A 24,894-nucleotide genomic window follows, 5' to 3' on the forward strand; every position below is an offset into this window, starting at 1 on the left:
GATTGTTCTGAAGCTAGCTCAAACATAAGTGACATTGAATATTTTAATTCAGACGTCGATTACAAAGAATAAAACCTTTTCATAAAAATATTTCTTTATTTGTAAGTTCGTTTACTAGGTTCTGTTAGTTACGAAATTATAAGTATTTCATATTTAACAGACTTTTCGGCGAAGTAAAATATCGTGAGATGAGAGAACCGGACATATCCCAATAAGGCCTACCTACTTATGCACTATTTTTATTCATATTCATATTTATTATTAATAATGTACACATACATTACAAGTCAAGTTTACAATGGATGAAATATATCCCTGATAGTAAAATTACAGTTCTAATGCCCAATTTCTACCCGATCTACCCGGTTTTGTATTAAAATAACTGTTGGACTGCACAGATTAGGTACTTAGTACATAAATGAGACTCTATCTTGTTTGGTACTAAAATTACAGTTGTATTGGGCAGATTCTTAACTAGTTTTAGCAGTTTTGTCAATCGCACTGTCACTTTTTAGTATCTGAAACATAAAAACAAAAGTGTGTTTTAAAAAGAAAACTAGTGCCTGCGCTAAATCAGAGGATTGATTTGACGAGCCGACACCACCACCAGGCTCCGTTTAGTAAGCCGTGGTAAAAAACCGGAAAAAAAAGGGATACAAGTATCATGACCTTTAGTGTCGTACTATAATCACGTGACCAGTGTTGTCAGCATAGCAAAAACCATAAAATAGCACTGGCGCGCCCTCAAATCCCACGACTCTTCTCTTTCCGCACAGACTCTAAGGTAGAAGTACTAGTGCTCGACGCTGCACTAGTTTTTGACAAGGTATAGTGTGTAGCTTTCAAATAGAGCTCGATGGCTAATCCTATTGTCTATTGTTAAGTAAAACCGCTCGTGCCACGTGCCACAACCACCTGCATAAAAAATACGTACTTCGGTTACTGAGTGCCGGCGAGTCGAACGCTACAGAACCAGTTTAAAATGTGTCATCGAGATGCGTAACAAAGGCGCGTTATCGGAGAGCGCACCTACACTGGTTTTTTGAGCGTTGGCCTAGCCCGCGCTCAGGTGCCAAATAAAATAATTAAGACCCTTTTTTGCAGGTAAGTAGCACGTGCGGTTTTACTTAGGGGCTATTCATAAATTACGTCATTTCAAATTGGGAGGGGGGGGGGGTCTGGACATCGGATGACGGTAGCATGAAGTAGGAGGAAATGGGGTCATTTGGAGCATGATTTTTGGATGATTATAAGGGGGGGGGGGTCTAAAATCGTCAAAAATCGATGACGTAATTTATGGACAGCCCCTTAACAATAGACAATAGGATTAGCCGTTGAGCTCTATTTGAAAGCTACACACTATAATTTATGTCAAAGTAATATAGGTTAAATTTGAACGGCGACGATCTTTCTGTAGTCAAATTTAGTTCTTGTCTCTTTGACATAAAGTGCCCGTGTCGAATACTAGTGCAGCGTTGAGCACTAGTACTTCTACCTTATTTCCGCCAAGTCCGTACCGTGCGATATGGGAAATTTATTCCAAAAAATACTGTTTTTATATACCACACTGGTGGCAAGCAAGCATACGACCCACATTCACCATAGGCTATGGACGCCTGCAGCTACGGGGATGTGACACATCATGCCAAATGTGGATTGATTATATATAAAATAAAAGTCCTAATATATAAAATAAGCTTTCATAATATGTAATAGTTACTGATTTTTAAAAAGCGCTTTTCAATTAAAAGACATGTCAAGATCGGTTACCTTCTTTCGAGTACTTTCTAATGCTAAAATAAACGAACTACAGTATTCTTCCTTATTTTCAAACCTACTTGCCCGAAATTGACTTCTAGAATTAGACCAAGTCTGCGACGATTTTGATTGCACACGCAGTGCAAGTGTTAATCATAATTTCATAAAGGTTTGTCGTTCAAAATAACACTTGCACTGCGTGTGCAATCAAAATCCTTGCAGAATTTTCTTGGTCTAACTCTATTATATTTTTAAGGTAAGTAAGTACCAATTTCTGTCTCATAATAATTGGGTATAATTTGATTAGGTTCTTAGTTTGTCGGGGTATACTCTCATATTGTATATAATTTCATTAAATACTCATTAAAATACGAATTTGTTAATAAACCTTATTCGATATTAATTGCCGGAAAAAATCCCGGAACTGACAAATCAGAATATTCAGAATACCGATGGCGCCAGAATAAGGATGTAGACGTGCTGCGCGGAAATGGTGCGGCGGGGCGCGCGGGGCGCCCGCCCGCCTGTTCTACCACTCGTCTGCTTCACCCCCTCGGAAACGTAAAACTCAACTATAAGAGCGCCTTAACATGGAATCTTAATCTAATCTAGGGTGCTCAGGAGGCTGGCCGCATTGCCCCGCTGGATGGCAATACTGATCCAAACATTGTTTAATACTCGTATTGCATTCCAACATACAAGTCAAGTTAAATTAATCGGCTGTTCGGGAAAAGTTCTCTGAATCAGCTCGGCGCTGTCGTCAAAGCACGAAAAAATCCAAACTAATTCCAAATGAATTGGGTTATTTTTTAAATTTAAATGTAAAAGTATTTATACCGCATTATGTTACTGGCAGTTTGCTAACTGGGTCAATCGATGCACTTCAATTTCGCCGACGTAGTGTAAGCGATGCAAGTTGGCATTTTGACAAGTATCCGCGGCATTTTGCTAGTGTCAACGCGGTCGCTGACTCGCGCCGGTTTTTAGTTTTGCGTCATTTAGGGTCGGCGCACACGCATCGTATGCGCCGGTTGTGATTTACATGTGCTGCAGCCTTTATTGCTATGAACAAATGTCAGTGGCAACTGTATGTAACATGTTATTGATGTAGGTACCTAATTGCTTTTAAAACAAAAAATCTTGAAGATGAAATTGGAGAGAGAAATTTATTGGGCTCTTAATAATATACCTAAACGAGTGCAGTACAGCAGCTAAAGTGTCTACTGTAATCTTCCGGTATCGAATCTTATGGTAGCGAATAATGAATATAGTCATTGATAGATTTGATTAGTCTCCACCAGCAATTTCTTCCGCATCAAAGTCGTTAAGAAACCGCTTTTCACTCTAAGTATTAGGGGTAGAATTTCTAAAGTCCTTAGTGGAGAAATGTTGTATTTGAGGAATATGTTTAGAATTTCAAGTCCTTACGTTCAACGTTTTGGGATCTACGTTGTCTATCAATATCCACCTATATAGCATCAAGCTATATTAATGAATGAAGTGTTGTAACAAGGGTTTCCGCTTTATGTGCGAGATGCTCTTTAGCAGAAGACTTATGTGACCAGCCGGCGGCGCACGCGTGCCCAATAAGAATGGGGCCATGTTTTACACCACGAGATGAGAATTTTGAAGTAAATAAATAGACTGTTAGCAGGTAGTGTACACGTTGTATATGTTTTTTGGGTTACTTGCAATAAATAGACCATCAAATAAACAGTAATTGTCAGTAAACGGCTACTCTTTTGCCACTAGGGGTAAATAAAGAGTACCTAAGTATTTCAAAACTACTTAATTAAAGAAAAATTATTGTACCTATCGACTAAAGATGACTCACGTTAGACCGGGCCGGACCGGGGCTTAAAGCGCTTCTTTTTCTATGGAAAGCACCACGCGATCAGCCGTCATAGAAAATTACATGCCGGTCGCCTCAGCCCGGGCTCGGCCCAGTCTTGCGTGAGTCATCCTTAATTTTAGATAGCTAGGTATCGTTTTATAATATATTTCTTGTGTAGGTATGTATTATTATGAACACATAACCTAACCTAACAAGGTCGACAATAGAATATTAGAGAGTAGAAGACGAAATATCTTATTTAAGAAAAAATTAATCATGATTACCTGACTATAAAATTATGACAAAATCAAACCCTTTTAGGTACTTATCTTATTAGCTGAATTACTGCACAATTAGCCACTTGTATTGCAAAAAGTTAATCATTACAATAATTATCTTCACGTAATCGTAAACGTAACCTTTTTCTAAACGACGTGCTTATATTATCTTCCCTTTAAGGTTGCTAAACCGTAACATGTTGTGGTCACTTTCAATGTTGTGTGTTCAAACATGTTAAGGTAAGTAACGCAACCATCAAGCTAAATGTACCACATAACAACACTGTCAGAGACGTGATTAATGTTAACGTATAACACCACAAAATTACTCGTAATGTGGGCTAAGGTAATATAACAGTTACATATTTGAGTAATAACGAATACACCGTAGAGGAACCATAAGGCTATTTGAAACTATGCACACACAATTGGTAATTTTGTTGGACCTACAAGTTCGGATTATTATTATTTACAAACAGTTTAATAACTTACTTCCTACGATAACTTTGGTTTCTTAAAACGTTGGTTAAATCGATAGCAAAACTTTCAAATTTGTTCAAGCAATAACATGGCTTACGTTCAGTTCAGTCATAGTAGTTAACTATTAACTGGTATTGAGTTAGTAATCAAGTTTATTAAATTTGTTTTACGTGTTATAAATCAATATATTTATGCCGCATTCCTATAAAGGTTTTTATAAAATGTAAATATTTGAAACCGAATTTAAAATCCTTTCCAGAAAACTTCGTACGGAATAAAAGCACTTTTAAATGTGAATTGTCGCGAATGAAGTTCCGTCCTTACTCCGGCAAAGTGGAACGAATTCATTTCTACGCTTGTAGAACACAGCGCGTCCCCACTGTGACACCCGTGATTGGGTGAAATGGGAACTTTACCACAAACTGTTCTTTTTAAAAGGTTTTGTTTATCTCGTGTCACTTAACGGTAGCTAATGGTGTTTGTAAACTGACCTGACCTATCGATATCGATATCTCACGTCAGTCATACATTTAAAAACATGTCACACCACTATGTGTATTAAAAATATTCTTAACAAAAAGAGTTTATCTAAAGAACTGAGAAAATGGATCATATTTTTTAATACTCATTCCGCAAATGGCGGCCAGGCGCGAATGCTGTTCGCATCATGAATTAAAATCGATATAACTCTTCCGAAGATTCCGTTTTCATTTCAGTTTGATAATGTAAATGCATTATAAATAATGTTCGAATCCTTGGTTACCCATAACATTAAATTGCAAATTATCCTGGTAAATCCTGGTTCGATATGCGTGTGGTACTTATTTCCATTTAATTGACCTCATGAGACAACATGCATGTCCAGCTTGCTACCTTAGTATGCCGTGCACGCCCTACTCTGAAAACATGCTCTGATATTCGCCGTCACGATTTTCGTGCTCACACTCCCGTGTTAAGGAATTACAAGACAAGACACCCATTAGCATTGCATCACCGTATTTGATTCAAACGGATGTTATCGTATTGAGATGCAAAGCGTCTATATGGTCATAGATCATTTTATAATAGACAGCAATCATCGATTTCATTCAGAATAATGAGGCCTTTGACAAATCAAACCTTTTTTAAGTAAGAGCTTTTAACAGACAAGTCCACGCCATTGATTTTGTGCCATCGTCACTTAATACTACTATTCAGTTGGCTCTTTGCTTTCGGATTATCGGACCGCTATACCGCTAACCGATGAATGTGTCTACATTTTACCAAATGTCTGTCTCCACCAGTAACATTACTTTAACATTGCCTTCTCCCACTAAACTCCACCATTGAGCCATTTTTCTGTAAAACTGTAGAACAAAAATCCAAACATTATAGCATTAATAATGTAAGCATCTAACTGCCATAAGCCAGCAACCTATTGACACTGACATCTTAAAGTTTAGAATGGTGTTTGAACTTAGAAGTTGCTGGGAGTGAAATTTTAAACTAAAAGCAATACAACTTTTAGATTTCCAATTCAGTAAGTCTTTTCTATTGTCACAAAGCGACGCTTTCCGAGGGTATTAGACAACTTTTGACGTTACCTGGCCCCAATTTCACATCGGTGACAGGTGCGACGAATTGTAAAATCACTGTTGCTGACGTCACAGGCATCCATGGGCTACGATTACCACTTACCATCGGGCGGGCCGTATTCCTGTTTGCCACCATCATTGTATTATTTAAAAAAACTTTATTATATCGGAAAAAAACAGATATTTCTCCTGCGAAGTTTCTGACAATTGTCAAAGATTTAGAAGAATTGTAGGTAATTCTTGACAGGTAATGAGTTATATGTCGGAATTTCGTGACAATTGTAGTGTTTCTTGTGACAATTGTCATAAACTTAGCAAGAGAAATATCTGTTTTTTTCCGATATCATAAAGTTTTTTTTTAATAATACAATGATGGTGGCAAACAGGAATACGGCCCGCCCGATGGTAAGCGGTAACCGTAGCCCATGGATGCCTGTGACGTCAGCAACAGTGATTTTACAATTCGTCGCACCTGTCACGTTGGTGAAACAGGGGCCTGATTGTTGCAAAAGTTTCCCTTCGAAGATAACTTTGGAAATGCCCCAACGAAATGTAGGCAATTAGGAAGCATTCGTTTTTACGATTTGTACTACTCTTGGAGGTGGAAAGATAAAGAATATAAATTTTAATGGTTTTAACATTGAATTCTATTTTAATTTTGACCATGTAGAAGATTTTAATATATTTAACATTTTATTCAACTGTGATTAAGTTGTCATCCCAATGCGCAAAAACAATACAAAACATAGGCTATTATGGACAAATTGAATGTGATTTTCTACCGTATTAATGTTACGCAAAATTGTTAACAGTTATGTAATGATAAAACAAGCCTTTGAGAGTATAATTGGTTCCAATTAAAATTCAGCTGTAGTTTTATTATTTTCACACAATACGTGCAATGTTTGTTTTGCAACGGATTGCTTGCGGCGGCACTGTCCACGGTGCATGATATTCGAATTCAATTTTATTGTTTTTTTACGCACCCAATTAATGTCTGTATTTTATTCGCGGGCAGTCGGCATCGAATTGTACAAAATATCCGAAGTGTACAGTACAATGTTATAGTAACCGGGGTATCTCATGTGTTGCAGTCTCGGGTAGAATAGTCCAATAACTTTCCTTTATTAAATCCTTTTTTTAACGAGCAATTTATCGCCTCGGTAGTATTAATAGCCGTTGAAACATGCTACGTAATGAACTCTTTAACACTAGGAAGTATACATTAATTTAGTTATTTCTTTGTCCATAAAAAATGATGATTAATATCGCATTAACTTCAACACTACCAGTCTTTAATCCGTCCATTACTTAATTATAAGATTTTTTTTCAAGTTCTTTTGTATAATTACACTAAAGATAATTACTAGTTAGTTTAAATAAAGTACGGTTACGGTACGGCAGCGTAATGTACGGTTGTTGTTATATTTCCTCATAAAGTTTTTCTTACACGCGGAATATTGTAAAACCGAGTTTTCACACCGGCCATTAGTGTCGCACCTCACACCTGTACATGCCAGCACACTTTCCAATGTGAAACTAAAATGCTTTTTATTCTCTACTCACTATCTTAGTCATGCAAAACTAATTACGGAATACGCTAATGATGAGTGCCGTGTTGTGAAAACTATCGTGGGATAGCAAAAATTATCTTTTCAATTCATCATATACAGTACACACACATGGTCATATGATGTGGACATTTAAACAACAGTTGAAGACTAGCAAAGAAATCTGTGGAATGGTAATGAAGTCACTTGTTTGTAGATAATTGTAGAGATTTAACAATTTCTTCTCTTGTTTAACATTAAAACATTCACTGCCGACTCATAAAATTTGTAGACTTCTTTTGTATTAACAACTCGTGAAATTGTGGTTTTTGTGATATATTTAGTTCATTTTCGCCAACGACATTGCCGAAACTGCGCTTATCTTGGCCCTTAAGGCACGTCTCCATACATAAAATTACCGTTTACTTTTAAACTGCTCAGATAATGCTCGAGATTAAGTATACCATAATCTTTAATGTGGATTTTTTTATTTATTTCTCTAATACCGAATAGAAAATTCGTTCATTTTATTTACGAATTATTGATTTTTCATATTAACTTCCTTCGTTTTTATTTAATGAGTAATAATTTGGTAAATATGTATACATCTTATATCTTCCATAGGTACTATCTAAATTAAACAATTTGGTTATCCTCCTTTTGATTAACCCATTTCTAAACCTATCACATACATTAGAATGGGATCGATACACATTCGATCCACTATTAGAGTAAATAAGTAATTCAAGCCCTCGTTCATTACCATTTGTACGACTACGACGAGTTTGAATATACATGACATAATTATATATTATATTAGTTAAGTTAATAGTGAACAATGTACATCTTGCAGTACCTCCTGACAACAATGATCCAACAAAAACGGGACGAACTATGAATTCAATTTTATATTTGTACCTAATACTTTGTAGTAGGAAATTCCAATTTCATGTCTAAGTATAATTTAAAATAACATGGAATAAAAATATGCAGACTTCTAAATATGTCAAACGGAGTCGAATTGGTCCTATGTAAAATGTTGATTAATTTTGAGAACATGACAGGATAGAAAATCTAAGGTAGCATGTAAAAAATATCTTAATAGGTAATATAATCGACACATTCAGATATGTGCGTAAAACGCTCTTCGCCCGTAAAAGTTTTACCAGTTTATCTACCAGAAACTAAACCATTGAGTTATTCTTATTTCACATGACATTTGAAACCGACTTAAAGTTACCCCCACCGGCCCCATCCTCTCCTTCAATTCTTATACCTACCTACATATGATCGGTTAGACGTCAGATACCAGCACGGTGGATGCACTTGCTTAGTCAGCTAATGCTAATAAAACCGCTAGGGTGCGCACCGGTGCGTGGCGGGGAAGAAATCGGGGCGAAATGTCGGCATTAACGACAAAAAGTGTCGGTAAAAATGCACTTGCTCTTTCGAAATAGGTGGGAACTAAGCATAGGATTGAATGCGGCGATCCATAGGCTTAATTTTATTGTTTTTATTTGCAAATCGGCCCACGGAAGGTGATCAGTAGGATGGGATTGGTAGTACCCGTTCCCATTGCTTGTTGTTTGCTCTCATTGCATAATTATGTAATAAATGTGGATCAGAAATTGTCAGTAAGAATGATATTTAGTAAATTGTGCAACATGGGGCGTAAGTTGAATATTGCAAACGAGAGTAACTTACTATAGGTATAGACTCGAGTTTGCAATATTATTACGCTCCGAGTTACACACAATGTTTTTCATCACACTTGCGATACAAAAATTAAGTACAAAGACACAAAACTGTTAATTATGGCACTACTTCATAACTCCCCAGGGAGAACGCTTTTTCTTTAACTCCCGCTAAACCTGCGTGCAATTCCACATTTACTGAGCGAGTGTGATGAAAACAATATTGTCAGTTATTTTGTTTTGCTTCAGTCAGTTTGTAGTGACAGTGTCTGTCAATGTCAATGTAACTACATACTCGTAGATTGGTTACGTTTGGTAACGCATATTATGTTATTATATTGGGAATGTCTGCAGACTTCCAGTTTATTTATATTCTAATGCTTATCTATGGCGCATCATTTCTTCAAAATGTAATATAAAGTTGCGTAACAAACTGACATAATATAATCCCACAACTTCAAAGTAACGAAAACAAATTTAATAAGACAGGCGGCGAGGCACACTTTTCGTTATCCATCACGATAGAAGCTCCTGCAATGTTTACTGAAACTACACTTTATTGGAGTAGTTTACGTGGTCCTAAAATACTGTTTATTTTAAAGAATGCACTTGGAGCGACTATAAAAAGTTTTGAAAGTGCCGTTTTGGTCATATTATTAAATTTATAGCGTGTAAAGGAGAATATACGGAAGACTCAGTACGACCGACTTTGATTATAGATTCTACAAAAAAAATGTAAACATGTTTTTTCAATTTTCGAGTGGAAAGCATTTTTAGAATATTTTCAAAGGCTTGGTTCATGCAACTGTCCAACTATTCGCAGATTTTTAGAAAGTGAGTGACGTGAAAACATTTACGAATTTACACGCCATATAATATACCTACGCTTTTTTATTATGAGAATATGTAAGTTTACGATGAGAACTTTACACAATTTAATATTTAGCGTATTACCTAACTAACCCAGTGTTCATTTGTTTGTTACAGGTAATAATGAATTCTTGCTCGACCTCAATAGTTGGAGTCGCACAAGGTAGGTATTTGGAACCTTAATGTTTCTCTATTTACCTACCTAAACACTATTCCGGTAAAGTACCTAAGTGCTACGGCACTTTAGCAAATGTACAAAGGCAAAAAAATTAAAAATTAAGGCTATTTTTTTTTTCAAGAAATGTTTTGTAGAAAACTGGAACTAAATTAAGCTAGTAATTTGATAATTTTCTGTAACACGGTCACAACAGCACGCGAGCTAACGTGCCACCGTCTTCCATAATTCTTTACAAAATTACTCATATCAAGATATTGCCTAGTAAGTAATTTGATAATAACCATAGAGTTTCTTGTATAATAGTTTGTTTCTTCCGTGCAAAATTGTTGAAACTTTCTAAAGTATGTTCTTTTTTCCTTATTTTCTTAATACGTTTTATTTTACGAATCTGCGTTAAAATTATAAAATAGGCACTAACCCCCTTATTTATAAACGTTTACTAAATTTGACAAGCCGCTAATAATCGTTTGTCCCTTTCCATCATACCTATACGTCAGAAAGGGACAAATGATTATTATCGGCTTGTCAACTTTAGTAAACGTTTATGAATATCATTTGCAATAAGTATACAATTCTTGTCCAAGACCCCATTCAACATTAATTCGAGCTTAATACAAATTTCAAGTAAGTTGAGCAAATCTAGTATGTATTTGAGTTAGTCACATACAGTTGAAATTATGTTTTTATTTCTTATAGATGACATAAAATACGATAACTGTGCGTGCGTGAAAAATTCATTAATTGAATCCAAAATGATTATTTTCTTTCATACAAACGTAAAAGCCAAATCACGCAACAGATTAATCCTTATCATTCCATACATTGCATAAACGCGTGTAGAAAGAAATGACCAGTAATAATGTTTCGATTATAAAAGCACGTGTTGTGAACCTGCGTACTTTGTAGTTAATATATGTAAGAAATTCGTGAACTAGGTAACTCACGCAAGCTAGGTGAAGGTTGCTTTGCGTCAGTGGCAATGAAACTAGGTTTTACGTCTTACTTGATCCTGAGCTCCTAATTGATGAGGATATTGCTGTACAAAGACGTAAAATCATTGCTTTACGTGTATAACACTAATCCTGCTGTTGACTAAATGAATGTAGTTAACGTACAATTCTCTGCATCGTTAAGACGCGGATAGAGATGTGATCTTAGTTCCCGAATCTATAACTGGGCTAAGACGAATACTCGTCCAGCCCTTTTCTAACCTTAAGTATGGCTAAGAAAAGTCTAATTGAATTAGCCCACTTACCTAGATTTGCTACAACTTCTTTTTATTGTATACCTCGGTCTCTTTATTTCACGATTTGTCTCTATCTGTACTACTGTTAAGTACGTTGTCCTTAATTTGAGTTAGTGCTATTTGAAAACTTTTCCTAGTGAATACTATGTATAAGTAATGATGGTATTTAGCGACCATCGTTACCACTTGGCAAACTAGGGATCAAATGTCAGTACATCAATTTCACTAAGACTAATAATCTATCATAGTAAAAAGGTTATTTATTAATCGTCAGTATTCGAAATGACCGAAGTAGAAAGTGATCTGTCACCGCAAAAACAATTAACAACTCAATCGCTTTGTAGCACAATAGATGCAAAACGTGCTTTTACAAAGTGGATACAAACATTTCACTTTTACAAAGGGCGTAAAAGACCGATAAATAAATTTCGCTAAAAGGGCTCATTCCCAGCGGGCCGACATTGTTTCGATGCTTTACGGTGACAGTCTTAATTCTACGGGCGCTTGTGTACAATCTGGCTATATTTTACGGAGTCAGGTGATATTCACGGCATATATTATTATATGGACCGTTAATTAACGGTGTGTATGTCAATATTTTGCCCAATATGTAGTATATTTGTATGAATATATTTTATGATTTAAACTCAAAACAGTCACAATGGTCCTTTTGTATTATTAGACTCTACAAGTCAGTTTAGGTTATCTTTGTTAGTTATCACTTTTTCCTTTTTGCTGCATCAGATCTTATCCACACCATCGGCCATTTTTGTCTTCTAAGTCACACACCACCGTACCTTCAATACCTTCATTTAAGTGTCGGTATTCAAAATGCCTCTTCAAACTGTGCCTGTCAAACAGTCTGGTGCAGAAATGTCTCCATCCCATTATAATACCAAGATTCTTGATAGGTGACGATGATCCGATCGGACGCACGAGCTCGCGATAAACGTGTTACATTTTCTAAGTTTTCACTCTGCATTATGTACTGAGACGTTAAAGCGAAAGTGCAGATTATTAGAAAGTAAACTAAAGTATAGCTATCGTATCTAAAGCACGGATAATGACGAGTAATGGTCAAGTTTATACCGAACTTACGCGAGATTGTGGATGAAAGTGAACGCATGATTCACATTTAATTGTTGGGAAGTTATTACGTCGAAATCGTGATGACAAACATTACACAAGACAGACATGGATTATAAAAGTGACATAAATTACATAGGCGTTTGTTTATGCGTAAGAGACTTTAAATTGCAACAAAATATTTACCAGAGTTAAATTCAGTAAAGCCTGTTTATCTTAAACATTTTAAAATCGTATTATTGAAATCATTTTCTCGGAAAGATGGTTTTGCATTTCTGCAGGCTATGTCTTTTGTCCATCGGTAGACATTCACTGAAGCATTGCATCTTTTGCGCGGATTGCGCGTAGGTATCCTACTGAATACAATAAACTGAGGCAGAGTGTTATCTATTTATTTGCTTGAATTTCAATAAAGAAATCAAAATATTTTTTTCAATACTTACACATAAAACATAGGATGACCAGTCTATCAAAAGAATATGGTATACATATGCTGATGCTCAAGTTCAGACATAACCTTTACAACTGTATTTTTATCAAGCCTACAATAGTTAAGCAGTGGATGAGTGTTCAAGCGTGACATAAGAAACTGATATCAATGAATAACTGTAATGATAATGTGTCTTTACAGTAATAGCGTAATCATATCGAGTAAGATATGCTCTGTTTACAATATCTCCGCATCTTACAAGTAGTCAATGTTTTAGCTTATCTATATTTCGACTGACTCAATTTGTAAAGACGAACAACTCGGAACTCTTTCCATCATTCTTCTCTTACTTTTACATGTATTCATCTTGATCACGCATAAACTAAACATTGAGATGTTCCATCCAATTCTTGTAGTTTGCCGGACGCGTGCCCCTTATAAATATGTATAAGACAAGCAAGATGTGAAGTCAGGCGGACGCCGCGATTTGTTTGCTATAACAGCTGACCCTTGTCAGCAAATGGCGTTCCAGGAAATATAGATGGCGCTCAGTTCAATTTTTCTACACATCAGGCTTGTACCCAAACATAAATTCTGAGACCCTAGTTAGGTCTCTGGAGGTGTGTTTACGAAAGGCGAGAAGCTTATTAATATTTATGAGGTAAGACAAAAGAAGGAACGGAGCTGCGGTCTAGCTATTTATAGGCGTTGTGACAGTTCGGAAAACCCGGGGGATTGAATTGTTGAAATATTACGAGGAAAATTTAAATATACCTTAGTATTTATTAACAAAACCTACGCTGTTAAAATCATTATTAATAACCTGCCTAAATGAACTTGGTAATTTATTTTTAACATAATTTTTACTTGCCAAATTACCCATTTTAATAAATAATTTTAACAGATCAAAACACTGACCTATATTTGAGGATCGATCATTACCGTAAACCGCTGAATCCTCTCCAATTCCCATTCCTTATTTATATGTAAGGTCTAAAAATTAGAGAAGCACCTCACGCACGCCGGTGTAATATTTCAGGGACCAGGACACGGGCGTAAACATTGCTCGATATTGAGGTGCCGTCTGCCAAGACTAGTGAGGATTCATTTGGGAGACATGTAATATCTAGCCTATATCAGCCTCCTAGTTCACGAATATGATTTATAGTCTGAGACTGGCAAATTTTCGTACATTTCTGGGTCGATAAGTAATAACGTGCCTTTATTTGTCATCTACAAATGAACTACGAAAAACGATTAACCTCAGAGATAGCAACTGTCAAACTGCCAGAGGTCAGGATAAGTTTTGTCAGTACGATGACTAGAAATCTTAGACAAGCGTGAAAATCGTGATATTGAATTGAGTGTCGCTCTTTTGCCAAGATTATTGAAGCAGAACTTATTGTGATTTCTGGGCATGGTTAGGCATCTAGAAAATTAAGGTGAGATACAAAACCTCCTCAGATAATAATTCAACCCAAATATTACTTCAAACTGTTGTGCCCTTTTGTTATACATATTTTTCTGCAAAATTTTATTATGCATCTATATAATGCGAGCTGAGCGGAATAGCTCAGTTTTGTTACTGCCAGTTTTGTGATACAATTAAAAAACTAATAAAACATGCTCAGACGTTGGACAAAGAGTGCGGTTGAGCGTTCGCTAATACCATTCCCTCCTGTCTCCATTTTACCGGAACTGTAAAGAACATAAGTGCAACGTAGCCAACTTAGATATGAGCGCCGATAGGCATTTAGCCGGCGGCGGCGCGCCGGTCAAAATCGGTCGGCGGCGGCGGCGAATCGGCGGCGTGGCCTTGAAATACTTTTGATTAATGAAATAATAATTGAAACCAAAATTTTGCTGAAAAAACATGTTTTTGCTGTAAGAAAGTTATAAAATAAGTGCATTTTTAAATTATAAGCAAAATTTATTGAATAAAGGTACGACTGGTACGAAAAAAGTTTTATATAGCATAAACGGTATCGCGCGGCATCAGTGGTGGTTTAATCTTGGCGAAGCTCTGGCCGGAAGATCTTTGCGAAATCCTTATCTTTTGTGCTAAGTAAAACGTAGCGGATTGACTGTATCAGTATCAGAGAAACGTCTGATCGACATTCCAAAGAGCCGAAGTGAGAATCACTGAGTCATTAGCCAATATCGACCCAACAAAACAATTTATGGCAAAAAGGCCCAAGGCCGAGCTCCAACTAACAACGAAGACCTGATTCCGACGCCTTCCCATGGCTGAAAGTTAACCCTTAAATGCACGATTTTATCTTTTTGCCCGAAATTAATATATCGTCGGGTGACAAGCAAAAGCCACTAAGTACTATCAAAAAATAAAAGTAACAATGCACTTTATTACACTTGTAACACGGTTCATTGTCCAATCATTTCAATGGTGTTAGTTAGTGACTTTTGCTTGTCACCGGACGATATGTATCACATAATTGTTTGCCGATTCTAGGAAAAATAGTAAAAAAAATATGTATAACTTCGATTTTCACTGCGAAATCAGTGTTAGAAGTTGAATTGGCTAAATCATATTTATGTAAATATGTAATTTTTAAGTAATAGATATATGATTTTTTTTACTACCATTAGAAAGATAAACTATTTGTGATATACCTATGATAAAGTTTTTAAATATAAAATAATTACAAACCCCGAAAACACCGTTCAAAATCACATACTAAAAATTAACAACTTCTGAATTTTTCCAAGCTTTTCGACTTTTCGTCTTAAAACGAATGTAATTTTTATAAATTAAAATTATTGCGTAATTTTAACCCTTAATTCATCACCCTACTACTTGACGTTTGGTATAAAGGTACGTTCAAGAACATAAGCCTTTTTTTTTTAATCTGTGAGCTGTCTAATGCTTTGTAGACATTTGGCAACACTATGCATTTAAGGGTTAAGCTCCAACCAGGGCCGAGGACTTACGAGGTTCCGATAGCGTCTTCTACGCGAGCGATGCGAGGCCAAAGATTGGGCTGCAGGAGAACAAAGCTTGAAATTTTAACAATGGCCATGCTTAAAAGAATCATTTCCGATGCCCTTCCTTGCGAAGCCAACGGCCGGACCTTTGGGCGTGAAAACGCTTAATATCTGAAATTAACCCCTTTTTACAGCTTTTAAAGACATTCAAACCATGCTTGCAATAATTAAATTCGCGGTGAATGACTGATGAGCTAGCCAGGTGGCAAAATTAGTCATTTCGTTGCCCTAACACTGGCAGCGCAGTTACCAAACTGAAAATTTTAAATTTACCATTAATATTTTGGAATAATATGGACCTAAAATACCTTTTGAATGTCTATAAGCTGACAGACTGGCGCCGTTAAAGATCTAAACTAGATAAAATAAATATTATCCGATTCTAAAAGTAGTAGTATCTAACAAGGTCACGCCGAGGCCACGCCGATAGCGCAGCGTCGGCGGCGGCGGCGCGAAAATTTTGTCGGCGGCGGCGGCGCGCCGGCGCGGCGCTCATATCTAAGCCAACTTCACGGCCATAAGGGCTTCCGCTCCGCAAACTTTTCAATCGGACCACTTTGCCGAGGAGCAACTTTATCCTTTGAGTCTTTGTACTCGCCCCTGTTTTGGTAACCAAATTCAACGAAACATAATAGTATGGTTTTACAAAGCTTTGACCCTTAGAAGTAATATTTGTTATTGTATCATTTTAATAAGACTTTGTAACTGTTAATGTTTTATTATATTTTTAAATTTTTTATTTCTAACTTTATGTTGTTAAAGTTCCCATCAAGTCTACTTTGATTTCCCAACATAATCAAATCTGTCTTTTGATTTAATAATCTTTCAAGGATTAAACTCTTAAAGAGGCGTGAAATTTCGAAAACTTTGTTAATTCTTCGCAACCGCTTTATTAATTCAGCCACGAAACTCCCATATGGATGTTGCTAATATAATATTCAGCGAGCTACCTCAAGTTCGATCTATTACTCAGAAACCCGTGGGGATTGTAATTTAGGTGAAAATAATGAAACAGTGTAACTTTCGTAAAGATTCAACAATCCTGCTTGACGCGATTGTGTTACATGATTTTGAAAGGTTCTCTGATTGATTCTATACTAGATAAAATTATGCTATCTTCTGTTACTTTTTGCCGAAATAACACAGTTTTTATGACAACCTTTGTATGATCCATCTGTTCTGAATCAAAAATGGAGGTCACTGGCATTGTAATTGAAGTTGTACAAACCGTCGGTGTTCAATGTTTACTCTCAGTTCGAATTTAGGTTAGCAGCCATGACTCGCTCCCCTGTTTACACATACTGCAGATATTTTCCGGCTACAAATTTTCTTCTTCAACCAAACACTTAGGTTTATTTTTTGCCCTCACTCGGGCACTCTACGGGAGGTCATTCCGCGTTACTCTGTTGTTTGTTTTTTAACGCTGAACATTAGTCTTTTGTTTCAAATAACCTCGCGGTCTCGGACTTTTCCCCTATTCATTAACTTTCCTTGCGGAGACAAGTGGAAATCCGTGTGTAGACTTTGCTTTGCTTTTAAATTCGAGCCGGCTAAAGACACTCTCACGCAATTTTGAGCTTTGTACCAATATTACTATGTTTTATTTTTATTTCCTTCCGAGTTTTTACTTAAACCCTTTAATTTTATTATGGTGTCGGGAATGTTTAGATTAGATAGATAATGAGTGTGGGGTTCCTTTTCGCTTTTCGTTTATATAAACTTATTTAGATTAGTGAGGTATTTCTAAAGTTTCGTTGCTTTGAACGAGTATTTGTTTTTGCTGCGTTATTTAAAACGACCTAATTTCTGTGTTACTAAATATCAGGTTTCTCACTGTTCTGTTGGTGTTTATCGCGTTTTTCATGATTGTGCAGTTATTCTGTTATTGATATTACTAAAATCAGTAAATTATTGAATAAATATAACTAACAATATTTTTTAAAATTGATTCTAGTTCACAATATTATATTATAGGTACCTATTTAGTTTCTTAATATTGACGTAAAAAAACCTAAAGTAGTTAAATTCTTAAGTAAATTTAGCTTCTTGACACCGTAGTTCAGCAATAAATATGTAAATTTCCTGTTATCATCACCTCTTTTCCTGTTGGTATCTGCCTTGGCGGCTGGCTAGCGAGCACATTGCTGTTTTCAGCCCATCATTTCCTTTTGACAAACCGACCTGAACACACGTATGGCAATGTATTATTTTTATTGATAACAACAGTGTAGTGCATTGATAAGCTAGTGATGGTGGTTGTTTGAGCGGACCGGACGTTTTTGCGCTGAAATGGAAGTAGGGAATTATCCACGGAGGCAGTCCTTGCCGACGATTGTGGAGGGTTTAATGAAGAAGTTACAGAAGAAGAAAAGGAATTCAACTACTTCATCTACAGATTCCCCTCTTACAACCCCTTTGTCAGGAAGTTCTGGTTCGAAAGAAGATGTAAGTTTTTTATTTGTATTTTATTTTTCCGTAAATATTTGTATGTTTCCGTTATTTTGGCTGGTTGGAAACGTGTGATAGAACCAGTAAATAGTGTTGGTGGGAACTCGAGTCCACTGAGTCTGAATTTGAAGAACTCAGCTCATTTTTTTAGACTCGGCGCTAAAAAACTTCTGAGCCTTTTAAGTCCCCAGTCGAGTCCTTTGTCGAGCCTTTTTTAGGAGCAACTCAAAAGGACTCGAGTCTCCGAATAAAGACTCCGTCAACAATTTTATAGGTTTTTCCTAAATAACAGTAAATAAATTAGGCGTTATTGTTTGATATATGTACCTAATTCACGAATTTACATAAAGGCAATGCGCTTTGATTTTTTTTTTGTAAATCAAGAGTCTCTGAAAAGAACTCAAGTCTCTACAAACGAGTTGGGTCGCTAAGAAGTTGAGAATAACTGAAGTTTAGATTTAATTGTCTCAAAAACTGAGTCGAGTCTTGAAGCAACTCAAAGGACTCGAGTCTTAACCAACACTAATAGCAAAGACATATGTAACTTCGTATAAGATGAATAAAGTCTAAGGAAAAAACGTGCCTCGGAAATCAAGAAAAAGTCATTCTCGCATAGATGGTGCACACACCTTTGGCCTATGCTCGGCTAGATGGCGTGACACCGTTGCATATTTAACAATTTTAACACATAGATATCAGTGAATGAACATGGGTCAAAATGATATAAAAATAATAAAATCATTTATCCATATATATTAATTTTTTTGATAATTTTATACGTGTTTATTTTGAGTTATAGTCGTGCGTCGATAGATGGCAGTAAATCTACAGTGACTACAACATTTACTATGACAGGACCCCTCTATACTATCTATTCTTTTTGCTACTATGTAGTAATAGTACCAAGCAGTAAAATGACGCGCAAAAACGGTGTCCGTGCGCCCTTGAAATTGATCGAATCTTATCTGTGGGCTAACTGATTACGGCATTTACTTTGGTTGGGATTTAGTGGTCTGATCGGACAATCCTTCCGTCCACGTTCTTCCTTATTCTAATCTTATTAGGGCCACTTGCTCCATTTATTAACCCGGGGTTAACCAGTTAAACCTGGAGTTACCATGGTTAAGAGTACAATTCGACAATGAGTTAACGGTTTAACTGCTTAACCTTGGGTTAGTGGGATGGTACGAGTGGCCCTTATTGTAACATTTTTCATAGGCAATATTTTTTACAGCTATCGAATTTTTGTAACGATATTAATAAACATTTCAAAATAGGTAACCGTTCTGTTCTCTTATACAATAGAACTATGATTAATTGAACAACTTTTGTTGCTTGTAAAGATACATGTGACATTTCGCACTTAAAAATTTAGAATTCCTGACTTTATAAACGAATAAGTATTTGTATGATTTTCACATATTGTGTTTCCTATATAAATAACGGACAAGAAGTAGTAACAATACCTACTTATAAGCTTATTTTAATTTTACACGAACAGCTTCACTTCAGAGGCGTGTATGTAATAACATTCTAGGGTTGACGATGCATTCTCCTCAAATAACGAATATATTTTCGCGGGCAAAATATTGGTACGAAGTTTTTTAATAAGTGCGTGAGAATGTTGAAACTGAGGGCCTACCGCGAACCAAGTTCGACGTGTTTCCTTCCTGTCACACTTATGTACGAATTTACAAGTGCGACAGAGAGGCAACACGTCGAACGTTGTTCGCGGTAGGTCTTCTTGTTACAATTGCGTGCCTTATCGCTCCTTGAGTGCATTTTTACGGCAATGTAATTAACGCGCGCCGTAACTTAAGTGTGAAATGTTCAATTTCACTTACAAGTGAAAATATTAGTATTTTTTTACACTTGGCCGTTAGGTGAATATTTTACTTTATTGACCCACAAAAAAAACATAATAATAGCAGTACCTTCAGATCCACAGCGCAGGCTTCGTCACTATACAGATAGCTCATCCACCTCAGGTTTCGTCAAAATAAAATGTATACTTCCACATATGTCATCCGCAACACGCATCGTCAAATTCAAAAGAAAATTGGTACACAACACAATAACAAGTCATAAACCTATATCCTAATCCGGTAAGTACCCGGCACAAACGTCCCCAAAATACCAGCGGCGTTCCCGCGCTGAATAGCCAACGATATACGCTGGACCAGGTACGAACCAGACCTAGGATCGCAACCCCTATCCCGCAAGCGTTTTCCCAGATCCCTCACAAAAACCTTCGCCTCGGAACACCAAGGACCAGCCGACTCAACAGCGAGAGGGACAAAATCGTAAACTGGCTTCAAGTTTGAGTACTTGGCATGTTCCTTGGCCGTTTGACATTATGTCTTCTCTTATATATTTAAATCATTAAAACAAAGGGCACTTTCATATCTCGTTTTAGTGTGTTTTCGATTCTCGTATTTTTGGTTTGGATAATGTAGGTAGGTATCTAAATATTAGTAGGATACCTAATTATTCCAGAAATTCTTTAGTAAATGTGCGGTATAAATAGTGTATGAATTTGACGTCAATGATATCTGACCGCATACGGAAAACAAGCCGATTTAAGGTAACTATTGGCAACACAGGAATTCCCCTTACCTCTCAAAACCACAAGTCCCGAAGGATTTTATTTACTGTCTTATTTTAATATCTAATATAAACTTATTATTCTAAAAAGCCAGTGCTTCAACAATTATGTACAATTTCTATAGTTGTTGTAGTAGTTTCTCGACCATTTTAACCAAGTCTGACCATATAACCATTTTCAGTAGGCATTTGTAGTAGTTTCTCGAGCCTTTTAACCAAGTCTGATGCTATAACCATTTTCAATTGGCATTTGTAGTAGTTTCTCGACCATTTTAACCAAGTCTGACGCTATAACCATTTTCAATAGGCATTTGTAGTAGTTTCTCGACCATTTTAACCAAGTCTGACGCTATTACCATTTTCAATAGGCATTTGAAGTAGTTTCTCAACCATTTTAACCAAGTCTGACGCTATAACCATTTTCAACAGACATTTGTAGTACCTAGTTTCTCGATCCTTTTAACCAAGTCTGACGCTATACCTAGCCATTTTCAATAGGCATTTGTAGTAGATAGTACAAAGGTGCGATCGATAAGAGCTCACAAAAGGGGGAGTTCATCGTGCTGATATGGTTCAAGTGGTACAAGGTTGTATGACCTTCGTTTTATACGATAAAAGGAACTTTCTTGTCCGTTTATGGCAACCGTTACTGCTTGTTAGTCTTAGGTGATAAAGAGAAGTGTCGTTAATCTATGTACCTACAGTTAGCTGCAGCGACAATTGACTGTAGTATATTCGAGAGCAAAAATGGAAAAAATAACCATTTTAGTAGTGGGTTTAAAAATGAATTAGTGTTTATTATATGAAAGTCATAATTTCAGATATGGCATGTCAACTTATGTATTTATATCAATACATCTATCCTATACAAGGTACAACAAGGGCGCATAAGTCTTAAGATTTATGCTCGCATGAATGTCGATTATATTTTTATATTTAGTGGTTCTTATTAAGGCTGATTTCGCACAACACGACCATATGGTCCGTCAAAAGGTGTGTTTTGTGTTTCGTTGCCATAACGACAGTTGCGCGCGCAGGTGTTTCGACAGCTGTTCCTGCCAAACAGTCCCAACTGACAGTCAAAATTGTACAAATTCTGCGTGGGTAGGGTTTGAATATGATGAGTAAACTACTTGGCCCTCTCTGCGCTTGTATAGGTAGAGTTAGACTGAGAAAAGTCTGCAGCGATTTTGATAGCCCACGCAGTAAAAGTATTATTTATAAGTAGGATTAGGACTTTTCGTAGCATACCATGGTTCTAAAATAACTTCATACTTTTTGACTTAGACTTCGAAAATTTCACGTATGGCGGCTCCAAGGGTTTTAGAACCACGGTATGCTACGAAAAGTAACAAATATAACGATTTATTATGCTGGGTTATTCAAATCATTTATAAAGCCAATTAAAGACGCACTTAATACAATAAATACGTAAATTACGAGTAATTACAGAAATACGCTTTAAAATTAATAACGATATGTTTGTTTTTAGTGGGTCGCCATGCTAAGTTCACAATATTGCTTAATGATGTTTTGACTTAATTATTTATTGATAACTTGGTCTCGCAGATTTATTTTACCTTATTTATTCCGGAAAATACTTGATTTGTTTATTATTAAAGCTGGTTAGCATTGCGAATAATAATGTATGTGAAAAAATTATTGTATCTTGTTTGGTAATATAGTTTGCTTCGAAAAATATGTATTCTGTTGACCTCAACACTAAATTATTTATTTATTTGTCGCTATAGAATTACTTATTTATTCCATTTTACGACAAACTCACCACCTACCTGTTCTTACTATTCAATTCAGCCAATTATCCAATCATATTGGCCTATTGCTGGCTAAATTGGCCTTTATGATAATGACACATATAATAGGCCAGCCAAAGGCCAAACTGTTGTCTGTCCATTATTCACGATACTGAACCAATTTGACCATCAATATCTGTCTCAACAATCATATTTCATAGCCCACTTACTTGGCTTTGTTTTTGATGGTGAAGTTTTACCGTTAGACTAAGTGACGTAACATTAATACAAGTTATATTTTGAGACTCAAATGTCATACAAAGTTTTCTGAAATCTGTTTTGTTTTAGAGATAATGTCAATCCTTGTAAAAACATTGTTTTGTTTTGTGTTTTGATGTATATGGGACATATTTTTGAGTAAGATGTGCGCACTCATATTTGTATAAGTACTTGACTGTACGTAGCATACGAAAAGTAAAGCAAATCCGTGTACCTATGTGGTGAAAAATTATATAACCTTTTTTATGGCGACCACGTCCTGTACTTACGGATTAAAATCTATAGATAGAGTCTTGTGACATCGTTGAACTGTTGTTTGCACCTTATCATATATTTGTGTCAATAACTATCTGCATAGTGTTAACGTTAATATTGACATCGCGTGCGTATGCTCCTATAACGACCTAAAAACGAAGATGCGTTCGTGTCGATAATTGTGTCTCGGACTCAAAATTGGCAGTTTTTGTTGATCTTTTTAACATTTAATGGTTTCGATCGTAAGATGTATCTATTGTGTTTGTTTTAGTTATGACGTGAGAAACGCGAGTGTGGTAAACGCTTAATTTTCTCGCTTAACGTTATTTTAACTTCTCTTAATATGCATAACAATCGAGTTAAATACTTTGCAACGCTTAATTGCATGCAGTATGCAATTTATACGGTGGAACCTAGATAATTGAACCTCAATGGGACGGCATAGAGGCAACACAGATCTTATTTTTCTTATACAGACAGCACTAATAGTTAATGAATTTATTTGTTTATCCATATGTATTTACTTTCTGCTTTCGTTATAATCAAGAATCTCCTTATAAGGAACATAACAACTTTATGTATGTGCTCCACACCTCCGCCAGACACGAACAAGTAGCAAATTAGGCCACTATTAAATCAATACTCAATCTAATCGGCATGTAAATTGACGTATGGTAATCGCACCCTTATTACAATGTGCCTACAATGGCGTCGAAGACATTAATGGACACATTAATGCAACAATGCACCAGGAACTTGGCTAACCATTGTTCGACACCACACATGACGAATCACGCAAGGCAATGGAGGACATTTTGATCTATTATAGTAATATTAATAGATTTACTATTATTTTTCAATGAGATTGATGTAACACAACTCACAACACAATTTTCACACAAATATTTCATTAATGCTTAATGCCGCAGTTCTATACAAACATTGGATACAATATGCATAACTTAATGTGTTTTTAATATTTATATAGGTAGAATTATCATATCATCATCATAACTTAAGAGCTTTGCTCTTGTCGAAGGAATCATTTCCTTCTCGTGCCAGTCTTTAAATTAAAAAAAATAATTAGATAAAGCAGTCACAAACAATTCTCTCATATTATGCATTCATTCTATGCTTCAAAGCTCTAACTTTTAGGGCCACGCATCAGGGCCATACCGACCTTTTAATGTGTACCATCAAAATTAGAGGTTTATTAATGGCATTAAAAGCTTAATGTTAAAACAATGGCCACTTTAGATTTCATTACCACACTCAAGATAAATCCACGACCTTAACTTAATTGTTCTCACATACATTCTTAACACAATACCATGGCAATACGCTTAACGTGCAAACTCATCAATAGGTTAGTTTTTTGCCTGGGAATCTAACCGTTACGTGACAAAACAATGGGTGGCGAAACCTTGATGAAACTTAGCGTTCGGTGTCATTGAAATGTGCTACATACCGGGCTTATAAACATAAATAAACATGCTACGGCCAGTTTGATTAAATGTGAGTACCTAAATGTAATATCTGAATGATACTCGTTGAAACCAAATAATACCTTACT

General features: G+C 36.0%; 1 protein-coding gene across 7 annotated transcripts in view; it reads left to right on the top strand.

Annotated features, from left to right (window-relative positions):
- The window catches only part of LOC134672385 (rap1 GTPase-activating protein 1), a 457,452-nt gene that overhangs the window by 343,095 nt on the left and 89,463 nt on the right, over positions 1-24,894 (top strand). Inside the window, exon 1 of one of the 7 annotated variants that reach the window (XM_063530256.1) lies at positions 18,083-18,426. The exons of the other annotated variants lie outside the window; for them this stretch is intronic. Within the exon in view, the coding sequence (XP_063386326.1) occupies positions 18,271-18,426 (156 nt within the window). The 5' untranslated portion in view covers positions 18,083-18,270. Of the gene's footprint in view, positions 1-18,082; positions 18,427-24,894 lie in introns of those variants that run through there. 7 annotated transcript variants of the gene reach the window in all.

This window comes from Cydia fagiglandana, chromosome 17, assembly GCF_963556715.1.
Source record: "Cydia fagiglandana chromosome 17, ilCydFagi1.1, whole genome shotgun sequence".
Lineage (NCBI taxonomy): Eukaryota > Metazoa > Arthropoda > Insecta > Lepidoptera > Tortricidae > Cydia > Cydia fagiglandana.